Source organism: Drosophila yakuba, chromosome 3L (assembly GCF_016746365.2).
Source record: "Drosophila yakuba strain Tai18E2 chromosome 3L, Prin_Dyak_Tai18E2_2.1, whole genome shotgun sequence".
In the NCBI taxonomy this organism is placed as follows: domain Eukaryota; kingdom Metazoa; phylum Arthropoda; class Insecta; order Diptera; family Drosophilidae; genus Drosophila; species Drosophila yakuba.
In genome coordinates this window covers 11,928,703-11,949,911 of record NC_052529.2, presented here as the reverse complement: position 1 = coordinate 11,949,911, position 21,209 = coordinate 11,928,703, and the positions used below count along the sequence as shown (strand labels likewise).

Sequence of the window (21,209 nt, the reverse complement as noted above, 5' to 3'; positions counted from 1 at the left end):
GGTCACACTGCAGGCAAACGTCGATAGGCGACACGACCAATCGATAGCTGGACAGTGCCATCCTAACATTTACGACGTGTTGACCGGGAAAAAATCAAAAGAAGCCAGCAATTGCTTTTAAACCGCGAAGCGCTGAACAAGTACGTAGTTTGTAAAACAGTTAATTTTATTAGCAGGGTATGTGCGAGCGTAGCCAAACAAGGAAACTAATTCCAACGCTGCTGTGACACAAACTTCTGTACGAAATTGAAAGTCAAATGAATTCTGTACAAAACTGTGTGTGTGCGTGTATATCAAGCGTCAATTTGTCGATGATAAAATTTGCCTGCGCTTAATGTACACATGTGTGCGTCTTCGTTGAGCATATGAGCCTGTGACTGTGTGCGTATCGGTGTGAGCGTCGAGCATAAGAAAGCAGCACAAAACAACAGCAATAACAACAGGAGGAAGACAACGACGCTAAGCGAAAGAGCGCAGGAAAGGCAAGAGCAGAATCGGACTCCATTTTACAAGGCGAAGAAAGGAGTAGAAAAGAGCACGCGATGGCCAGTTTCCAGATCCACCAAGACGTGAGCAACAAGGAGAATCCGGGCATTAAGATCCCGGCCGGAGTGAAGAACGCGAAGCAGCCGCTGGCAGTAATTGGCAAGTCGGAAAAGAATGCGCTTGCGCCGCGGGCAAATTTCGCCGTACTCAATGGCAACAACAATGTGCCGCGTCCGTCCGGGAAAGTTGTAAGTACCGTTGCCGATTTCCCGTACCTCTACGTCTAATTCCAATGCAGCTGCTTTATTTTATGGTGTTGGTGGTGGGATCCTCACACCACTACGCCCGTGCGCATGTGTGAGTGCGCCTAGTGGTGGTGGTTTTCTCTCCCGTACTACCCCTCCTCTTCCTACCCTTCCATTCCATCCTTTTCACTTCTTTTTTTTTTTTACATTACTCTTTTAAGATAACCCATGTACTTACTGGCGCCTAACCTAGAAACTAAACTAAACTAACCTAGAAAATAGGACAGACCTTGCAATTGCGCGCCTTTTTGAAGATTCGCAACAACAATGCGGCGAAACAAGGAGAGCAAAAGCAATTGAGATTGCCAACGCACACATGCGCATAAGTGCATACCCATACGCGGGCAATTCGGGAAGCCAGGGAAAGGCGCGCAACTAAAAAATATGATCGTTTCATTAGGAAAATAATTCGAAATTTATTAAATAATATATTAATATATAAATATAATTATATATCGTGTGCGAATTGCTCAAAACTGCAATAGAAGCCTGTAGTTAACCATTTAAGTTTACCATATTTATCATTTCCGTTGGTAAACCTAATCTCCTGCTCCTTTCAGCAGGTCTTCCGTGACGTAAGAAACCACAATGTCGATGAGAATGTGGAGTACGCCGCCAAGAAATCGAATGTGGTGCCCGTGGTGGAGCAATTCAAGACCTTTTCCGTGTACGAGGACAACAACGATACCCAGGTGGCACCACCCGGAAAATCCCTGGCCTCCCTAGCCGACAAAGAGAATCAACATGCCGTGAAATTGTAAGTTTCCATTGATCTATTGGCAAACCGCAAGCAAACTTTTGATTTTCTTTTTACTCCATTCAGCGATGCCGGGCAAAAGGAGTTTGTGGACTACGATCTGGATTCAACGCCCATGTCCGTGACGGATATTCAGTCGCCTATGTCCGTGGACCGCTCCATTCTCGGTGTCATCGGTGGCACTGAAACGGGGGCCACGCCAAGTGGACGAGTCAAGGAGCTGCCGCCGCGCAACGATCGTCAGCGGTTCCTGGAAGTGGTTCAGTACCAGATGGACATCCTGGAATACTTTCGGGAGAGCGAGGTAAGTCCGGGGACATCTACTTGCACTAGCTGCACTATGAAAAATCTTAGATGACTTGTGCACACAAATAATTCCTAGTCACTTTTTAGTCTTATCTTTACAGAATATCTAAAATTGATAACTTTTTGTATGTCGAGTTTTGCTTGATAATCTGAATGCGCATTGCAGCCATCGTTTCTGTCATACAAGGGAGTTTTTCCCCCAAGGTATCTTGGGTTTTCAGCGTCTTACCTCTTACTTTGCCATGTGCATTGTATCTTTCTGTGCAGAGGCAGGCAGACGTAATTTCACAAGGGAAGTCGGACCTTGCCGCACCCTAATGTGGCATTCCCTTCACGCAACGCTGCCTCTTTCTGGGTTCACGGGCTCACTTCTCCCCGCTTGCCCATGCTCGGCACATGTTTATGTTTGTTGGGCGGGAAACGAAACGCTCGCCTGCGTCTCATCCTTTGTCGTTGTTGTTGACTCTTACGTCTTCTTTTCTTTCCAAAGTCGTAGAAACACTCGGTACTAATGGAATTCGTCTTGCAGCCAATTGCTTGGGTTTTTTTTTTATTATTTTTTCTTGTAGTTTACCAGTTTATTTCTTAGGATAGCACAGATGTCATTCATTTTGCTTTCGCTGCATTTATTTGCATGGTTTGTGTCGGGGAAATGAATCGATATAATTTATACTTTTTGACAAATTCAGTAGTCGTCTATTTTTATTTTCTTGCAATTTTACTAACAAAAATACCACAATAAAAATATACACAAAAAGGACCAACAAAAAAATAATTTAAAAAAAAAACTGAACAAAATGAAAAAATATAAAAACATTTGAAAAAAAAAACCTAAAAAAATTTTTTAAAACCTAAAAAAAATTGAAAACAAAAAATAAAAAAAATCCAAAAAAATAATTTAAGAAAAAGCGAAACAAAAATTAAAAAAAAAAGGAATAACAATTTTAAAAAAAAACTAAAGCAAATAAAAAAAAATGAATAAAAAAAACGAACAAATAAATGAAAGAAAAAAAAATTAATGGAAAATCTATAATCAAAGAACAAAAAACAATAGCAACTAAGAACAACAAAAATGTAAAGAAAGACAGATGGGCTTTATTTCTCGTGATATATCCGATTTTCAGATGAACGTAAATATAGGATTTGGTTTTTGTAGTTTTTAATTATTTGATATTCTTTGTTTCCAACATGAACGTTATAATTTCGCCGTAAATATTCCAAACAGAAAAAAAATAGTATTTTTAAACTAGTACGTGTTCTAGACGCGTGTGGAAAGCTGCTGCACAAGAAAGTGAGGCAGCTTTCTAATCGCATCCAGCTCATTGTACTCGAATCTTCTTAGTTGGAAACTTTCATACAATCGCACTAACGCGAGTTCTTGTTGAACTGATCGTAAAAGTCATCCGAGACGGCATTAGTTAAGCCGACAAGTGCTTCCTTGCGTTGCCGATCCTGCTCCACAGCCAACTTGGAATTCGCCCGCATTAGCTCATCTAATTCCCCCTTACGTCGGCGATCATCCTCGATCTGGTGAAGGACCAAGGTGCGGTCCATATTGATGGCGTATTGCTCCCACTGTTTGTCCATCATCTGGGCCTCCGTCTTGCGCTGAATGGCCAAACGTAGCTGTTGCTCTTGTCCAAGGCGGAACACGCGAAGTTCTTCCGGCGTCATGCCGCGATACATGAAAGCAATCTTCTTGTTTGGATCGGTGCGCGATTGAGCCACATCAGGATTTTCAGTAAGCATGTCGCTAGAAAGCATATTATAGATCTCAGCCATGTCATCCTCATATTTTTCACGCTTTTCCCTTTCGCGGTCCAATTGCTTTTGCTTGGCCATGTTGATGTTAAACTGACGCACTCGCTGAATCACTTGGTTTCGCATCTGGTGATCAGACTTGGCCATCTCCTGCAGATGCTTGTCTCTGCAACCAACGTTGTCCATCAGCAGATTATCGGCCTGCTTGCGAGCATCCTCCGCCTTCTTGCGCTCCTGCACTTGCTGATCCAGCCACGCTCTTTGCTGCTCCCGCTGCCGAAGCTTCCGGTCAGTGTTGTACAGGTCCTCGCCCTGAAAGATCTGGGCGCTGGACACGCCCAGTGAAATGTCATTGTCGGCGACTCTGGTTGGACGTGCCTTCTTCAAGAAATTCGGATCATTTAGGTCGAACTCGCGGCGCTGTTCCTTGCGCTGATAGCGGCAGCGATAATAGTTAAGATCCGAGTCCACCACACGCTGTTTCTTCTCCAACTCCTTTTCCTGGGCCAGGATCAGGCGCTTCTGCAGCTGCTCCTGTTCCTCAAATTTCTTGTCGCACTCCATCTGGGCGGTTCGCTGCTTCTTTTTCTCAAGTATTTGGCGATCCAACATTTCGAGGTCGAGCTACGAAATGGAATATTCGTCCATGATGTTCACCCAGTCTGCAGAAACATACTTACCCCATACAGACGCTGCTTGGCATTAAAGATGCGACGCTTCCGCTCATCTTCGTACTGCTCCCGCTTCTGCAGCTTCATCGCCTCGTCGAGGTCCTGCTTGGTGCATATTCCGATTTTGAGCGTCATCGTGCCGGAGTTATACAAAATATTTAACTGTATTCGAGTTCGATATGTCTGTCTCCTTCTGTTTCTAAAATATGGATATTTTGGCTAAGTTCCGGTTGACTTTGTTTGCCCGGTTGCTGGGTGCTTTGTTTATTGTTTGCCTCTACTAAATAACACATTCCTAAATTATTTGCATTGGGGTTGAAAATTTAACATGTTGGTTAACTTTCTCAGCATAAATCAAATGTTGATGATACGCAACCAATTAAATATATTCTTGCCAATTGATAACTAAATGGGCAAAAACCGTTTCGTGGCGCTTGACGATTCCAATAATCGTTAAAGCGACCATTAAATAAACACCTAATGTACATATTGCCCATATAAGTGTTTTGGCAAAGACTTTCGTTGAAACTGGGAATTTCGATGCGACTCACGTACTACGAAATAACCAATAAACAAATAAAAATTGGTTGACTCCGTCCCCCAGCTTTTGCATGCCTCTTCTCCACTGGTATTATTCGCTTGAGTTGACTGGGCGGTTTTTGTTCCCGTGAAATTTGGACATTTTTAACACCCTTCTAAAATAAAACCGAACTGTTAGTTGGTCTCGAGATCAGCATGCAGAAAACGGTGTTAAGCATTAGCAATATGTTTGCGAATAGGTTTAACGATTTTGTATGCTAACCAAAAGTGGCGGTATCCATATCTTGTTAAAACGATTAATATAATCGGTATAATCATTTGTTTTAATCTTTCAGAAGAAACATCGCCCCAAGCCACATTATATGCGCAGACAGAAGGACATCAGCCACAATATGCGCTCCATCCTGATAGACTGGCTGGTTGAGGTTTCCGAGGAGTACAAACTAGACACAGAGACGCTGTATCTCTCAGTCTTTTATCTAGATCGATTTTTGAGTCAAATGGCCGTGGTGCGCTCCAAGTTGCAGCTGGTGGGCACGGCAGCTATGTATATTGCCGCGTAAGTAGTCTTAGTCCGATAATGAAGGTGTATTTATGTGGGCTTCTGTGCAGGAAATACGAGGAAATTTATCCCCCAGAGGTGGGTGAGTTTGTGTTCCTCACCGACGACAGCTACACCAAGGCGCAAGTGCTACGCATGGAGCAGGTTATCCTGAAGATTCTCTCCTTCGATCTGTGCACACCGACTGCTTACGTCTTCATCAACACCTATGCTGTACTTTGCGACATGCCTGAGAAGCTGAAGTTCATGACGCTGGTAGGCTATTGGCAATACAAAAAAAAAAAAGAAATCTAATTGTTTACTAACATTATATTCACTTGACAGTATATTTCTGAGCTATCCCTTATGGAGGGAGAAACGTACTTGCAATATTTGCCATCACTTATGTCATCCGCCTCAGTCGCATTGGCGCGTCACATTCTGGGCATGGATATGTGGACGCCACAGCTGGAGGAGATCACGACTTACAAGCTGGAGGACCTAAAAACAGTTGTATTGCATCTGTGCCACACCCACAAATCGGCAAAGGAACTCAACACGCAGGCCATGCGGGAAAAGTACAATAGAGACACGTAAGTCGCAAACACTGAATAGCGAATGTGCCCGTTTTTACCTAAAGTTTTTCTTAACAGTTACAAGAAGGTGGCTATGATAGAGTCAGTTGAGATGAGCAAGGACGACTTTGATCATCTCTGTGAGGCTTACAATGACAAGCAGAAAGAGGAGCATCAGCAGCCGGATATTAATACTAAATCGAACGTGAATTTGTTTTATAAGTTTTAAGTGTTTTGAGCCTCTGCCATGGTCAAATTGTATATTAGTTTAGTGTTTCATGTAACATTATGTAGTTTCAGTTGTAAGTGTACACACGGATAAATTGTAGCTCGGTCGTCTAAGAGCTCCGCATTGGTTGGCCGGTTGGCAAGCTCCCGTTGCAAGTGCCGGACAATTTTATATGTGAGCCATATAAAAGATAAGTTCCCAAAATATACGGACACATCCGCTTCTGTCCACGATGGGAGCTTGTCAGGCCAGTGAGCAGTAGGAACTGCGGCAGTCTTAGAAACCGACGAGCTAATAAGAAAAGAGAAAGCCACCGGACAGCGAACATATTTTATATTTCAAACTCTGTATTTTAAGTATGTATGTTTTCGTGTTTATAAATTGAACCGTACTAACGTATACAATGTGTCTACAGCAGAAACAGCTAGCTTCGAGAATTATTTTACCATATTTATATATTAATATTTAGTCCATGAATGTTCTGTGAACTACAAAACAAATATAAACATCATTTTTACAAAAGACACAAACTATCACCCAGCCAGCGCCACAAGGAATAAAAAATCACTAAGCCGCAGGGTAGCCAATCAACTCAGAATGGCAGCCGAAAACTCTTATTCAATTTAATCTTATACGCTTACTAAATGTTTACTAAACTTAGTCTAAACTCTCTTGCGCATTGAAACATAAATAGAGCGCTGCCCAAATGGATACAACCAGATGATGGGCTATACTTTAACATTACTTTTAGGTCTTTGCTAACTAATCGAATTAATTTGATAATACCATTGACGAGTGTTTTGTGCTCGGGAGCTGAATATTCGCTAAATATTCTATATTAAGTATTCAATAAAACTTTGAGAAAGGCAAGCAAAAGATGTGGTAATACTATTATTTATGGGTTGAGGACATGGTAATTTTGTATGACAAATAAAACAAGAGAGAACGCTATAGTCGAGTTTCCCGACTATCTGATACCCGTTTTTTAGCTGGTGGAAGTATGAAGGAGAGTCTTCCACACTGACAGTTTTTGGTGGTTTGTGGGCGTGGCAAAAAGTTTTTTTTTGCAAATCGATAGAAATTTATAAGACTAATACAGAAATGAAAAAATATCAAAACATTTTTTAGAAGTGCTTCTTTTATTTATTTTCAGGGAGGTTAACAAATTTAAGGCCGAACCTTAAAAAGGATTCACTTACCTGCGGTGCACTAACCCCTCCAAAAACCGCAGACTCTCCCTCCACGGCCACCTCGAGTCCACTCTGTCCACCTCCTTGTTGAATTGGTGGCGCAGCTGCGACCACCTTTTCTTGCACTTTCTGGCTGCAAAAATATAAGAATTGCATTATTACATACACTTAACCAATTTTTCTTCATACTTACGCGAGGTTTGGCACGCCGCCCCAACGCACGTGGACACTTCTGTCGTACAGACATGGGTGGTCCTTTACAGCGGCAATAAGTGTTGTTTCCATTTTGAATGCTTTTGAGAAAGTAAAGCTGGTGACGGGGGCTCTGGGATGGTGATTGCGGGCGTAGAATACAGTAATGTAAAACAAGAATAACGTAAAACCAAAAATGAAGTTTATATACCCTTTCAAAAGTATTATGTACATATATTTAACAAATAACTATGATTTCTTATCAATTAAATAGCTAATTATTTGCCGACTAGTCGTACTACAGTTTTATGATATAGTCATCACACTTTGATCGATTTTTAAAATTAAAACCGAATTTATGTATGCTCAAAGAACCTTACATGTTACATACCTCTCCACGAATCTAGTATACCCTCATACTCTACGAGTAGCGGGTGTATATATAAGTGGAAAAGGAGAATGAAAGGGGAAAGAGGGCTATAAAAACCAATAATCTTAAAGGAGAATCGGTTCGAATAGCAGTTATGTGTTTTCAAATAAATAAAGCAGTAATAATTAATAATTCTTTGAAAAATGTATTGAAATTTACCGAACATTCGGGGCTCGATCTCAAGACTCACGCTAGTGCTATAATTAGTATTAGTGTTATTATTTTTGTTATTGACTTTATGTATTTATTTTATTGTTTATGGACAATGTTATTATGTTAAATTAAGTCGATTAGTTAGTATAGACCTAAGAGTTATGTTAAAGTGTAGTCATCATCTGGCTGTACGCAGGTATACAGGTGCGTGCTGCGTGGTGCAGGGTGCGGGGTTACATCTTACTCTTGGTTAGGAGCTTGAATAGGTTTAGAAATTAATTTGTTATCTTGTATCCCCCTAATAAGAGATAATAATAATTTGATATCAACAGAAGCTTCTTTAAAATATATTGGAAGGATTAGCATAAATAAATGCTTTAATATGTATAATTTATTTATATAAATTATTGATAAGGAGGAATACTTCTTATAAATAGACTTACAATCTAAAAATCGCAACAATGGTTACTTTCTAAAAATCATAAAGATATTGGAACTTTATACTATAGAATCCGGCTATAGCGACTTTCAAGGGACCGACGATTTTACGTCGTTATACCCGGAAGACGCACTAACAGAAAGGTGGAATAAAAAATATTTTTTTTTTATTTTATGGTTGCTATGTTTGTAATATGTTTTAACATAAAACAAATTAATTTGACTAAATTGTTATATTATTTATTTAAATACAAGAATGTTGATAATAATATGATATCAACCGAAGCTTCTTTATTTTATTTAATTCAAATATATATATAAATACTTTAAAAATTTTTAATCCAAGCTTTGTGTGGTGCGGGGTGTGGGGGTTACTAACTAATCGAATTAATTTGCTAATACCATTGACGAGTGTTTTGTGCTCGGGAGCTGTATATTCGCTGAATATTCTATATTAAGTATGTTACCCATACTATCATTTATGGGTTGAGGGCATGGTATTATGGTATGGGGACAAATAAAATAAATACACCAATAAATTATTATACAAAATAAACTGATTTTTATTGATTTCGGCGCCGGTTCACATATGTAAATAAGGCTGAACCGTAAAAAGGCCGCCTCCGCCAACTCCATATACCCTTCAAAAAGTATACATCTACATATACATATGTATGTACATATATTTATAAAATATATATTTGATTGTCAATTAATTAGCTACTAATTTGCCGACTAGTCCTACGACAGCTCTATGATATAGTCGTCAGACTTTAATCGATTTTTAAAATTAAATCCAAATATATACATATATGGTTAAAAATAAACTCTACCTGTTACATACCTTTCCACGAATCTAGTATAGTCTTATACCCTACGAGTAACGGGAGTATATTAAAGTGGTAAAGGAGAGTGATAGAAGAAAGAGGGCTATAAAAACACCACCACTAATCTTAAAAGAGAATCGGTTTGAATAACAGTTATGTGTTTTCAAATTAATAAAGCCAGGCCCGGCGAAACGTGAAAAAACTGGGTGGGTAGGTCCGTACGAAAATATTTTATAACATTATTAAATTAATTAATCAATCTCTTTTTAAGCTCAAGCCAAGCTAAGCCTAGCGTTCTGCAACTAAGGCGCTCATAACATTCGCTTTCGTAGCCCGAAAAACGCCCAAATAAACCAAATAAATAATTATGTGCCCCTTCCGTGCGGGGGAGAATGAGTTGACCTCCGCAGCAGCCGACGTGGAGCCGGTGGACGTTGAGGACGATTATACAGGCCCCTCCGCGGCCTTTATGGAGCTCCTTTACGAGCTGTTCGCGCAGCTTAAAAGTGTGGAAGAGAGGACCATTTTAGAGTCGAAGCTGTTGGAGATTGGTCTCCAAAAATTAAATGAAATTAGAAATTCGTAACCATATAAAAACAAATACGTTTTTGTGTTTTGCTGAGATAAAAAAAATGTAATTTTCTTGAAAGTTGTTCTCTGTCTGCTTTTTTTCATTGTTGTTTTAAGCAAAAAACAGCGATTGCCTGAAATCGATAGGAAACTATCGATTATAAATGTTTTACCCTAATACAAGTGAAGTAGAAAAATCACAAATGGATGAGGAATTGGAATTAATCAGCCGCAATTTAATCAGTGTGATGGCCAAGTTGAAAAAAAGCAAACACAATGACTTGCAGGATCGAAAGCTAAAGATGGCCCGGCTGATACGACTCCACTTGCAGCATGTGCAAACTACGGTGGTCACGCTCAGGAGGAGGACGCAGCAGAGGACCAGGCGGAGATTTAGGATGCTACGCACGTTTTTTATGCGCCAGATGATGGAGATGCACTCGAACTACCTGCACATATACGCCATGCTGCGCCTGAAGCATTCCCAAGTCATGGACTCGGACTCGGAAACCAGCGATGTCGATGGAGAACCGCAGGTGGAGATTGGCATGCAAGGAACTTTTCCCTGCTTCGATTCCCATTTCTTTGAGCATGTGATTCCTGATCTGAGCGAGGAGGAGTTTCTGAACACACTCCATGTGACCCGGGGAACCTTTGAGACCTTGTGCAAGCAATTGTCTCCCACTCTGCGGACTTCGGATGAACTTACTCAAAGAGCGCCAGCAATTTCTACCGAAAAGTGCGTGGCTCTGGCCCTGTACTTCCTGGCCAGCGGCGAGCGGCTCTCTTTGATTGCCGAGAGATTTTCCCTGCCCCGTCCAAGGACTATCAAGTGTCTAAAGGTCTTTTGCAACGCCGTGATGTCTACTTTAGGCCGAGCGCTTCGCCAATTGCCACAACATCCAGTGGACTGCAATAGTGTAGCCGAAGGCTTCCAGCGCGAAAGCAACATGCCCGCCGCACTCGTCGGAGTTCTTGGCGTCTGCTCCATTCCAATCCGGGCCAATGGCGACGCCAAGAACTCGATACTGCGCATGGAGTATCTCCTGGATGATCGAATGCTCTTTAGGGAGCTGCAATTGGGATGTGGCTTGCGTGCCACCCTGGGACCCATGTTTTCACACGCACCCAATACTCTCACCGCAATCCCTAAATTCCGCATTAATTCCCGCCCAGTTCCGGCCTTTGTCTTGGCTCCGGTGTACCAGAACTATCCACTGCGTCCCTGGCTTTTGCAGCGCTATACTGATCCGATAGCCCCGCACGAGCACGACTTCAACGAGGTTGCCGAGCATCTGCAGGAGTTGAGTGACTGCGCATTGCATCGCCTCATGTCCCGCTGGAGCTTCCTTAGCCAACCCCTGGACATTAGCTTCCACACGGCGTCATGCATCATCACAGCAGCCGCAGTGCTGCACAATCTACTGGAAGAACTAAGCGAACCGCACATGCTTGAGTGGGGCAACTCAGTGGACGTGTCCAAGTTCCGGGCAGAGCCGCTGCCTGATTCAGTCGGCGAAGACGCTGAGTCTCACACGGCGCTAGAAGTGCGAGATTTCTTAGCCAGAACCATAAGCTCTACTGAAATGTGAGGCATACAAATCGGTGTGCATCTGACTTTGCATATACAAGTTATAGAGATAATGACTAAAATAAAACCAAATTAAGTTACATTATTAAAATGTAGAATTCTTATTTATTTCAAGATGTACGAAAAATGAAGTATGCGCATTTAGTAAAGACGCTGGGGCGGTCCCATGGAGGACTTGACGTGCAGGGAGCGCACATTCTGCCAGTTCTTCTTCAACAGCGACACCAAGAAGTTGATCGACAAGTTGACGTTTTGGGCCAGCTCGTCGGACTTCATGCCCACGTGACCGACGGCGACGGACAGGCAGAGCACCTTCTTCATCTGGAACTTGATGGTCGACTTAACCTCCTCGATCTTGCCAATCATAGACTCCTGATGCGACAGCAGGGCAGGGAACTTGCCGGCCTTGTTCAATCCAGGTCCAAGCAAACGAGGAATCTGCTTGATGAGCGACTCGGAGGCCAGGAAGGCATCATAGGACTTGGCCAACTTCTTCACCAGTTTCTTGTTCTTGTTCAGCTTCTTCAGAGCCTCGGCATCCATGAAGTCGACGTTGTTGGCCTTGGCTTCATCGCAATGCTGCTGATCACCCAGAATGCACACCTTCATCTTGGGACGGGGAATGTGCTTCAACCTGCGGGATAGCAAGAAAATAGCCTTAAATTAGCCAGGGTTTTGTGCTATCAATAAGATATAGATATAAGTAGGGACGCATGAAAAACTTACAAAGCCCTCTGAGGAGCACGTTTTCAAAATTATTAAGAAAAGGGGGGTCGGTGTCCATTACTGGAGACCTACTCAAATTTTAAAGACCCTGAGTGCAGGTCCGTCGAGATGTGGCAGCCACATGTCTCGACTACCTGATGACGTGATGGACTCGACTCCCGCAGGAGCTTCTCTCCAAGCACGTGCGCAGGTGACTTAGCCAACGTACTTGACGGTGCCGGAGAAACGCTTGTCCTTCTGGGGATCGTAGTTCTTCAGGCCGATCTGCAGTTCCACCGTCTCGAGGAAGCCACGCTTCTTCTTTGCCGAAGCGTCCAGGAGTCCATTGACGCCCTCATACAGCGTATCACGCGAAACCTTCGACCTGTAAGATTTAACCAATTATCAACCAAATGGTAGGGAAGTTAAGACTAAAAGCATTAGGTGCTATTTTGACTGTCGAACTAATGCGCAAATAAAAGCAGCCCACATATTAGTTGCTTATTTGACACATAAAACACGTTTTTCTTTTGCAATCATTTCCAAACTGATATGGACATGGAAAAAGGTCTAAAAAGCTGGTTTCTGATTGCCACGGAGCACAGGATGGCGTTTTTCAATATTTATTTATCGCCGCTGTGTTAAGTTACTTTTATTTTATATATTAAAATTATGAATTACACTTACGCCATCTTTTCTCTTCAACGTGCGATTTAGAAAGGAAGTGGAAATTGCTTTTTAGAGCTGAGAAACCTGTAGCGATAGTTTCATGGACACGGGTGCTTGTACGATTATATATCGATATTCATTTAAATCGTAGTTCTATTTCCAAAACTAGTCGGGTTGTTAACACTGCTAGCTTATGCCGAATTAAAAATTGTTGAAATATTTCTAAAATGCTAAAAATAAAAACCTAATATAGTAAACCTCTATAGTAAATTGTGATAATTATTTGGATTATATTAGGCATCAAAAGTAAGTTTGTTTTCATATCTTCTTCTCCTAATGTCATATTTTAAAATGTTCAAATTAAATTAAAATTGCATACCAATGTTGTTATAAAAACGAAGAAAAATCATTATTTTACGGCCTTAACATATTACGATCAAGAAAATGAACCATCAATTTGATGACACAGTTAAGTGTAGTTGGAATATGCCTAATAATAACACCAATTTATTTTGCGATACTTTGTGGGCTGCCAACTTGTTTTTATCACCATTAGCTTGGCAGCCCTGGAGCAGCAACTTTGTTTGTAGTTCAGAATATTGGGTTTTAAATTTGCACTTGATCTCTGTAATATATATGTGCAACTTATACGTTACTGTGTAAGTGCCTGAAGATTCTGTTGAGAGCTACCTCTCTATAAAGGCATCTTATTTCAGGTGATATCAGAGGCTCGTTCCAAGAGTTAGCAGTTGCGCTCTCTTCCCAAAACCAAAACTGAGAGTGCGTGGAAATGAAAACATTGCTTTCACCATCTCGCCGATTAGTCTGCATATTAGTTTAGTCGGCACTGGGCTGTTTGATATAAAGTAAGTGCGTGGTGTCGGTGCAAATAGCGGATTATATAAGGGATTTGAGCCGCGACTGCATTGATTTTCCATTGGTCATGGCCCGCATCGTTGAGAGCAATGTAAGTTACTTGCAACTAAGTCCAATTCTATTCGCTGGTATGTTTACATAACTCCCGACTCGCATCACCACCTGCCCCGCCCACATCCATCTTGTTCCATACCCCTCAGATTTCATAGTTGTCAGCGATGATCATGTTTTTCTCTTGGCCAAATGCCTAATGTCTAGGTGGTTTCGCTATTCCCAAATTGTTGGCCAACAGTGATGGGAACTATCTAAGCACATCTATTGGTACCCAGTTGATATCAATGTTATTATTTTAAATTATGAATATAGGAGTTCAAATAATTGAGAGTACGAAATGCTTGCACCATACAAATAGTTTGCACCATATGCACCTGATCATTTAACTCATTTATAGGCTCATACTAAAACAATCAATAGTTTCTTTCCCATCACTGTTGCCCAGTGACGTCGCCGACTTAAGAATAGAGATGATGCCTGCCTTGTGACCTGAGGAATGAGTGATGTGGATCGTCTGGTGGAAAATCTGCGCCATGCGCCGGTCCGTCTGCCCAAGGAGTTGGAGGTTCGCCAGCTATGCCGCTCATTGAGTGACTTGCTTGTCAGCGAGGCGAATCTATTGAGCCTGCAGAGTCCGCAAATCGTATGCGGCGACATACACGGGCAGTTCGAGGATCTGCTCCACCTGCTGGAACTGGGCGGATCGGTGCAGCAGCATCGCTACTTGTTCCTGGGCGACCTGGTGGATCGGGGCAAAAACAGCGTGGAGACCTTTCTTCTGCTAGCTGCTCTCAAAGTGCGACATCCGGCACAGGTTACCCTGTTGCGGGGTAACCATGAGTGTCGCAGTGCCACTCGATCCTATGGATTCTACGACGAGTGCCTTGCACAGTACGGCTCTGCGAATGTCTGGAGGATGTGTTGCCGTGTGTTCGATCTCTTGCCGCTGGCGGCGATCATTGATGGCAATATATTTTGCGTTCATGGCGGCTTGTCGCCGGAGATCCAGCGATTGGATGAATTCCGTAAACTGGATCGCTGCCACGAGATACCCGAAAGTGGAGTCATAGCTGATCTCCTCTGGAGTGATCCCCAGGAAGCGCCTGGATGGACGGCGTCGCCACGTGGGCATGGAAAGCTCTTTGGCGGCGATGTTGTGGAGCAGTTCACCCGCAGCAATGGTATCTCTCTCATATGCAGGGCTCACCAGTTGGCCAGGGATGGCTTTCGGTGGCATTTTGGGCAAAAGCTGGTGACTATCTGGTCAGCACCCAACTATTGCTATCGCTGCGGCAACAAAGCGGCCATTCTGCGTATAAATTCTGTTGGGGATTACGATTTTGAAGTGTTTGAAGCGCCGGCGCTGCACTCCAAGCCTCAGCCAAGGAAACCGAAAAAGCGTTGTCGTCAATTTTTTCTATGATTTAATCACGTCCTGAATCTTATCCCTAAAATTATTACTTTTGCAACCGGCAGAACCTACTAATCACTACAAAAACTATATTTGCCATTCCCAAATACTCCTAGTCTCGTAATCAATAAAATACATGTACTCAGTAAAACATCTAGCTAGATTTCCGTTTACTTACTTTGACTCTGGCGACTTTTGTCTTTATATGCAGGTTTATATGCAACTAAAAGTAATGCAATAAGAGTACAACTACCTTTCATTTTAAATTGAGAAATACATACGTGCAAATGTATGTAGCTAGACCTTCTGCCGACTGTCACTTGTACCCTGTAAATTGCGACTTCTTATCTGCCCTTTTACTTGCTAAGCAAGTGAGTCCATATTTTTAGCAGCCACTGTGCTGACTCTGCATCTTATCGCAGAGAGCGAAAGAAAGAGAGAGCGAGAGAGAGTTGTAGTTGTAGCGGCTTTTTCACACGATGACTTGGCTTCATTTCAATTGGAAATTGGAATCGGCGGCACGCGGACGCACGATTCGCTTACTTTCGAGTTCGGTGTGAAATTCAAATCGGAAATTAGCCAGTTTATAACAAGTGTTTTTTAATAATATGACGGAATTCGATGTAAGTTCAAGTGCAAACCTTTTTTTACTTCCATTTACATTTCCATTTGCTGCGCTCTTTCCATTTCTCCTTTCCAATTCGCGCTCTCTGTTTATCCACCAGTGCGTGTGACGTCATGGTTAATGGGTTTCAGACTTGTTGCCAAAGCAAAAGCAAAAAAAAATAAAATACATTCATGTATATTAATGCGAAGCTCAAGGTCGCTTTTGATATGGGGCCAAAGTTGGATGTCTAAAGCTAGTAACCCCAATTAGCAGCTGCTTTTTTAAAGGGCGCCTTTGCAATCGCAAATATCACTGTCGTGTACAAATAATCACTATGCGAGTTGTGTGTTTATATTTTTGTGACTCTTATCAGTGGCGGTAATTTCCACCAGTCGCAGTGACCTTTCATTAAATCGAGAATCAGCCCATTGGAAGACTACACGCTACTGGATTAAAAATTATCTTAACTAAAAAACGATGTACATATGTAACATACATACATACCAATTCATGGTGACAGAAGCGTTTAGCCTACATACATACATACATTTATAGGTGGAAACTATCATTAGACTTGCCTAAAGATATAATAATTTTTGATCGGGACCAATAGTATTATTCTTATCTGGTTCAATAATTTAAATATAATTTTACAATAAAAAAAAACATATGTAGTACATGTACATATATTATTCATATAGATGAAGGTATATATTTTCCCATTCCTCACTATTTCTACTATTATTACGTGACGTATTCCGTCATGTATTATGCAAGGTTAGGTAGGGCGAAGTCATATAGATTAGATTGTTATTATGCTATATTTACTACCAAAATGCAATCTGTGCAATCAGCCTAAAAAAACTACCTAAAGGTCCTGATTAGTTTAAAGTATTCAAATTAGTTTAAAGTATTAATAATGATTTAATGACAATCATATGATAACTATGAAATATAAGTTACATATAAGTGTTATGAACTTGTTATTCCACATATCTAACCTTTGCCTATTCCTTTCCAGTTTGTGCCACTAGCGGTGGGTGTGGTCGCCGTACTCGCAGGCGCCCTGATCGTCCATTATCTGCTGAATAAAAAGTCCACGAAACCACGCCGGGAACCCAATCGCACCGCCAGGCTGCGCACGCTTGTGGATCCCAACGACAAGTATCTGCTGCCACTCATCGAAAAGGAGAATCTGAGCCATGACACTAGGAGATTCCGGTTTGGATTGCCCTCCAAGCAGCACGTCCTTGGCCTGCCTGTTGGTCAGCACATTCATCTGATTGCCACCATCGACAATGAACTGGTGATTCGGCCATACACACCTATATCGTCCGATGAGGATGTGGGCTACGTCGACCTAGTCGTCAAGGTGTACTTCAAGGACACGCATCCCAAGTTCCCGACCGGCGGTAAAATGACGCAACACCTGGAGCAGCTAGAGTTGGGGGACAAGATCTCGTTCCGTGGTCCCTCGGGTAGGCTACAATATCTCGGCAATGGCACCTTCTCCATAAAAAAGTTGCGCAAGGATCCGCCCAAGCTCGTGTCCGCCAAGCGGGTCAACATGATTGCCGGCGGCACTGGCATTACTCCAATGCTCCAATTGGCCAGAGAAGTGCTCAAACGCAGCGACAAGGATAAGACTGAACTGGCGTTGCTCTTCGCCAATCAGGTAATTAGCGAGCCCTTTAGTTAGCCAAGTTAATTAATATTGTTGTATTCCTTGCATTACAGAGCGAAAAGGACATTCTGCTGCGTGCGGAGTTGGACGAACTGGCCGAAAAGCATCCTGACCAGTTTAAGGTCTGGTACACAGTTGACAAGGCCGGCGAAGGTGAGTTGCAGTAATAAAGGAGCTAAACAGCTCATACAGCTCATCAGGCACACTCGCATGAAGCATCTTCATCACCATCCGGAGAATCACTTAGCTATTTGCCAAGCATCTATTATGTTAAGAATCTTGTGTCTGCCCCTTGAACCATGCTGCTATTAAACGCATGCCGCGATTGGGAAACGCTCGCTTTGTAGCCTGGTCCTACAACACTGGCCACGTGAACGATGACATGATGCAGCAGCATCTGTATGCACCGGACGAGGACACGCTGTGCCTACTGTGTGGTCCTCCGCCCATGGTTAACTACACCTGCATTCCGGGCCTGGAACGGCTTGGTCACCGGGCCGAGCAGAGGTTCAGCTATTAGGAGTTGATCCAGCTGGGAACATAGATACTATTCCTGTGTTTTGATTTCATTTTACAATGCTGAGCCAGTGGGTTTGATTGTGTTCACCAGGTCTTGCTTAAAACACCTCTTTGCCTTTAAATGCTTTACTAATATTGATTTTCTTTCATATTTCGTAAATAGGTTGGCAGTACAGTGTTGGCTTCATCAATGAGGACATGATCGCCGCCCACCTGCTTCCGGCCAATGACGATACCATTGTGTTGCTTTGCGGCCCACCACCTATGATTAACTTTGCCTGCAATCCGTCGCTGGACAAGCTTGGCTACCACCCGGACACCCGTTTTGCCTACTAATATAATGGACATTATAGGACGAAATTGCATTTTAGTTTTGTTATATTCCTTTTTATATGTTGCCTCTTACCAGCTCATCTAAAGCCCAGTTCGCCCACATTTCGGCATAGAGTCAATGTGATTGAAAGCCAAGCGAATAAAAACCTTAATTAGCGTAAAGTTTTATGTTTATATTGTTTATAGTGTTATCGATGACTTGAAAGAGAAAACAGATGTTGCCGAACATCGTAATTGCTAAACATTTATGTTGTTTAACATTGATGTTAACGAACCACTTTTGTAGCCTTTAAAAAAGGAAACATGTCTCGAAAATAAAGGAACGATCCAGTCGTCGCAGTATAAGTGTAATTTATGGTATCTGCCTTCTCTTTGGCTTTGCTTCATTTTAAAAACCTCCTTCGCGCTTATCAACGGACAGACGGCTATGAAAACCCAATTTTCTGTTTGCTTGGTTCGATGGCATCATGGCACTAATTAGAATAGTTTGAAAATTTGGTAACTTGTTCAAAAAGTAATTTCTCTGTTTCGATAAATCTATCGATATTCCGATAAGGGCATGAAACAACGTAACCAGTTATCTCAGTTCACAGTGATCGCGATGATAAAATACTTAACGAAGAGCGTCAATGCCTACGGTCACACTGCCGAGAGACCGCGTGCATTTCGGCTCACACTCATTTGAGCTTCGAAGGGTGCAGACGTGTCAAATGGTTGGTCGCTTCTCAGCTTTTCTAACCTTGTTTTACTTCAATGAAAAGACTTGACCAAAAAATATAATGTTTTGTTTTGCGTCAAAATTAAACATGATTTGAGGCCAATATATTTTTTTTAAAACAATTAATTAAAAAGAAGAACAATTTTCAAGAACTTTTATTGATTTTCGCGCTTTGATTTTTATTATTACATATGAGTACGGATATTTTTTTTTCATATTGTTAATCTACGTTCCCACGCCCACAAAAAAAAAAAAAACTGCCACTCACAATGAAAAATGAAAAGTGTTAAATGCATATTTTTCTAAGATGCCCCAGGCTGTCTCTACATGTCCTCCGTCAACAAGTTTAATGTAGTTGGTATACTCTTCTTGAGTTGCATTCATCTTAAAGTAATCCTTTAAATATTCAAGGTTCAGGATCTCACAAATTTGACATCAAAAATATCAAAACATTTTTCAAAAGTGTGTTTTATGTGTTCTCCGGCCGAAGAAAAAAGCGCCTTCTGCGCGTCCAAAAATGACGCAGAGGGGATCTCGTCCGTGGGATCCTCTGGGCTGCTGCTGGGGGGCACCACGCTTACCCCCGCAAATGCTGCAGACAGCTCCTCCTGGCCGTCCTCCACCGGTGTGCTCGCGCGTTGCCTGAAAAAGGCAAAATATAAAATAATTATTTTACAATAGAAATTAACAATAAGATTCACTTACCTGCGGTGCACTAACCCCTCCAAAAACCGCAGACTCTCCCTCCACGGCCACCTCGAGTCCACCCTGTCCACCTCCTTGTTGAATTGGTGGCGCAGCTGCGACCACCTTTTCTTGCACTTTCTGGCTGCAAAAATATAAGAATTGCATTATTACATACACTTAACCAATTTTTCTTCATACTTACGCGAGGTTTGGCACGCCGCCCCAACGGTTGCCGCCGGTCCTTGTGCTGACGCACGTGGACACTTCTGTCGTAAAGGCATGGGTGGTCCTTTACAGCGCCAATAAGTGTTGCTTCCATATTGCTTGAATGCTTTTGAGAAAGTAAAGCTGGTGACGGGGGCTCTGGGATGGTGATTGCGGGCGTAGAATACAGTAATGTAAAACAAGAATAACGTAAAAATAAAAATGAAGTTTATATATCCTTTCAAAAATTATTCATCTACATATATGTATGTACATATACTTAACAAATAACTATGATTTCTTATCAATTAAATGGCTAATTTTCCGACTAGTCCCACTACAGTTTTATGATGTAGTATTAGATTTCCGTTTGGGCTGCGGGATGCGGATTTTGAGCTGCGGGATACGGGCTCTACTCATTGAGTACTCTAAATGCAAACAAAGAGAATGGTGTTATGCAGCCCTCTAGTACGCCAGCAGTATGGAAAACCCCCTAACCTGCTGGACAATAGTAGAACAGGCAGAAGCCTGAGAAGAACACACCCACTCGATCTTACCACTGGCTGAACAAGGAAGACACTCCACACCAACTCACCGCTGCATCGCCAGATTCTTCAATTCTCAGTTTAACATCATTTAAAATTGCTTTTAATTTTTCTGCATTTGAACCACTCCTGGAACACCTATTTTAAAATAGAAACTTTCGACTGATTATACATTCATATGAAAACCCTGGCAAAAGATAATGAAAACATTTACCGTAAATCTAAACATAATTTACTCATAAGAACACAAAGCAAAGCAATACCCAAAATCATAGTTAAACAGATCAAGAAAATGAAGCAAAACAAACACGAAAACAGCGAGGCGGCATTGTTTTGTGTAAAAAACATGCCAGAAACTCATAAACAGCAAAAAACAATAATAAATACCTCTAATTACAATATTAATGTGTTCCATTGCAAAAATACGTTGTTTTAAACGTGTTATATTAATTTAACTGCGACCGTCACTTGCAAGTTGCACACGCTGCAAAACCAAATGAATTTTATGTTCTCTGTTTCGCACTCATTCTTCAGGATAATGGTTACAATAAGGCAAAATAAGGCAATAAAGCAAAACCAAATATTTTTTTACTTTTGGCCTAATGAACACTGTGCGCTGGCTGCCCAAAACACCA

The 21,209-nt window shown here is 41.8% G+C and overlaps 7 protein-coding genes and 1 long non-coding RNA gene across 15 annotated transcripts; 5 read left to right on the top strand and 3 right to left on the bottom strand.

Moving 5' to 3' along the window:
• Positions 1–63: 63 nt before the first annotated feature.
• On the top strand, positions 64–7,047 carry LOC6533792 (G2/mitotic-specific cyclin-A). 2 transcript variants are annotated; one of them, XM_015194780.3, is made up of 7 exons: positions 64–734; positions 1,355–1,548; positions 1,615–1,852; positions 5,162–5,385; positions 5,439–5,643; positions 5,713–5,960; positions 6,021–7,047. In XM_015194780.3, exons 1-7 carry the CDS (start codon positions 543–545, stop codon positions 6,169–6,171), a joined length of 1,452 nt encoding a protein of 483 aa, XP_015050266.1. In that variant the 5' UTR covers positions 64–542; the 3' UTR covers positions 6,172–7,047. The 2 variants fall into 2 exon arrangements, with proteins under 2 accessions (XP_015050266.1, XP_002094493.1); XM_002094457.4 differs by having other exon boundaries at positions 1,352–1,548.
• On the bottom strand, positions 2,930–4,576 carry LOC6533793 (RIB43A-like with coiled-coils protein 2). Its single transcript, XM_002094458.4, has 2 exons — positions 4,296–4,576; positions 2,930–4,239 (listed from the first exon to the last, which is right to left on the bottom strand). The coding sequence occupies exons 1-2, from the start codon at positions 4,419–4,421 to the stop codon at positions 3,220–3,222; spliced, it is 1,146 nt and encodes a 381-aa protein (XP_002094494.1). The 5' UTR covers positions 4,422–4,576; the 3' UTR covers positions 2,930–3,219.
• A 3,077-nt stretch (positions 7,048–10,124) lies between the features above and the next one.
• On the top strand, positions 10,125–12,196 carry LOC6533789. Its single transcript, XM_002094454.4, has one exon. The coding sequence runs from the start codon at positions 10,136–10,138 to the stop codon at positions 11,561–11,563; it is 1,428 nt and encodes a 475-aa protein (XP_002094490.2). The 5' UTR covers positions 10,125–10,135; the 3' UTR covers positions 11,564–12,196.
• Positions 11,640–13,077, bottom strand: LOC6533787 (60S ribosomal protein L10a-2). Its single transcript, XM_002094453.3, has 3 exons — positions 12,955–13,077; positions 12,497–12,652; positions 11,640–12,196 (listed from the first exon to the last, which is right to left on the bottom strand). Exons 1-3 carry the CDS (start codon positions 12,957–12,959, stop codon positions 11,704–11,706), a joined length of 654 nt encoding a protein of 217 aa, XP_002094489.1. The 5' UTR covers positions 12,960–13,077; the 3' UTR covers positions 11,640–11,703.
• Positions 13,078–13,761: 684 nt separating this feature from the next.
• On the top strand, positions 13,762–18,582 carry LOC6533786 (NADH-cytochrome b5 reductase 3). 6 transcript variants are annotated; one of them, XR_001454104.3, is made up of 5 exons: positions 13,762–13,903; positions 16,906–17,559; positions 17,622–17,721; positions 17,916–18,178; positions 18,251–18,452. XR_001454104.3 is itself a non-coding variant. In XM_002094452.3 (4 exons), exons 1-4 carry the CDS (start codon positions 13,880–13,882, stop codon positions 18,421–18,423), a joined length of 951 nt encoding a protein of 316 aa, XP_002094488.1. In that variant the 5' UTR covers positions 13,762–13,879; the 3' UTR covers positions 18,424–18,582. The 6 variants fall into 6 exon arrangements, 2 of the variants coding, with proteins under 2 accessions (XP_002094488.1, XP_015050263.1); XR_005561350.2 differs by having other exon boundaries at positions 17,874–18,178; XR_005561351.2 differs by lacking the exon at positions 13,762–13,903 and adding an exon at positions 15,763–15,900 and having other exon boundaries at positions 17,874–18,178.
• On the top strand, positions 13,763–15,434 carry LOC26536224 (serine/threonine-protein phosphatase 4 catalytic subunit). Of its 2 annotated transcripts, none has more exons than XM_039374958.2 (2): positions 13,763–13,903; positions 14,287–15,434. In XM_039374958.2, exon 2 carries the CDS (start codon positions 14,363–14,365, stop codon positions 15,287–15,289), a length of 927 nt encoding a protein of 308 aa, XP_039230892.1. In that variant the 5' UTR covers positions 13,763–13,903; positions 14,287–14,362; the 3' UTR covers positions 15,290–15,434. The 2 variants fall into 2 exon arrangements, with proteins under 2 accessions (XP_039230892.1, XP_039230893.1); XM_039374959.2 differs by having other exon boundaries at positions 13,765–13,903; positions 14,312–15,434.
• A 790-nt stretch (positions 18,583–19,372) lies between the features above and the next one.
• LOC120321630 lies at positions 19,373–20,006 on the top strand. Its single transcript, XR_005561354.1, has 2 exons — positions 19,373–19,492; positions 19,550–20,006. It is a non-coding gene; the product is annotated as an uncharacterized LOC120321630 (long non-coding RNA).
• LOC6533785 lies at positions 19,486–20,931 on the bottom strand. Its single transcript, XM_015194776.3, has 4 exons — positions 20,625–20,931; positions 20,028–20,188; positions 19,844–19,967; positions 19,486–19,780 (listed from the first exon to the last, which is right to left on the bottom strand). The coding sequence occupies exons 1-4, from the start codon at positions 20,630–20,632 to the stop codon at positions 19,552–19,554; spliced, it is 522 nt and encodes a 173-aa protein (XP_015050262.1). The 5' UTR covers positions 20,633–20,931; the 3' UTR covers positions 19,486–19,551.
• Positions 20,932–21,209: the final 278 nt, after the last annotated feature.

Bases quoted from the DNA above. Each gene is read 5' to 3' on its own strand.
- LOC6533792 (XM_002094457.4), top strand. From the start codon at position 543: ATGGCCAGTTTCCAGATCCACCAAGACGTGAGCAACAAGGAGAATCCG. The intron at 735-1,351 runs GTAAGTACCGTT...TGCTCCTTTCAG, and splicing joins CGCGTCCGTCCGGGAAAGTT to CAGGTCTTCCGTGACGTAAG. The intron at 1,549-1,614 runs GTAAGTTTCCAT...TACTCCATTCAG, and splicing joins AATCAACATGCCGTGAAATT to CGATGCCGGGCAAAAGGAGT.
- LOC6533793 (XM_002094458.4), bottom strand. From the start codon at position 4,421: ATGACGCTCAAAATCGGAATATGCACCAAGCAGGACCTCGACGAGGCG. The intron at 4,240-4,295 runs GTAAGTATGTTT...TCCATTTCGTAG, and splicing joins CCAAGCAGCGTCTGTATGGG to CTCGACCTCGAAATGTTGGA.
- LOC6533789 (XM_002094454.4), top strand. From the start codon at position 10,136: ATGTTTTACCCTAATACAAGTGAAGTAGAAAAATCACAAATGGATGAG.
- LOC6533787 (XM_002094453.3), bottom strand. The intron at 12,197-12,496 runs GTACGTTGGCTA...GCTATCCCGCAG, and splicing joins CGTTTCTCCGGCACCGTCAA to GTTGAAGCACATTCCCCGTC.
- LOC6533786 (XM_002094452.3), top strand. From the start codon at position 13,880: ATGGCCCGCATCGTTGAGAGCAAT. The intron at 17,560-17,621 runs GTAATTAGCGAG...CTTGCATTACAG, and splicing joins CGTTGCTCTTCGCCAATCAG to AGCGAAAAGGACATTCTGCT. The intron at 17,722-18,250 runs GTGAGTTGCAGT...TTTCGTAAATAG, and splicing joins AGTTGACAAGGCCGGCGAAG to GTTGGCAGTACAGTGTTGGC.
- LOC26536224 (XM_039374958.2), top strand. From the start codon at position 14,363: ATGAGTGATGTGGATCGTCTGGTGGAAAATCTGCGCCATGCGCCGGTC.
- LOC6533785 (XM_015194776.3), bottom strand. The intron at 19,968-20,027 runs GTAAGTATGAAG...ATATTTTTGCAG, and splicing joins GGCGGCGTGCCAAACCTCGC to CCAGAAAGTGCAAGAAAAGG. The intron at 19,781-19,843 runs GTAAGTGAATCT...TGCCTTTTTCAG, and splicing joins GAGGGGTTAGTGCACCGCAG to GCAACGCGCGAGCACACCGG.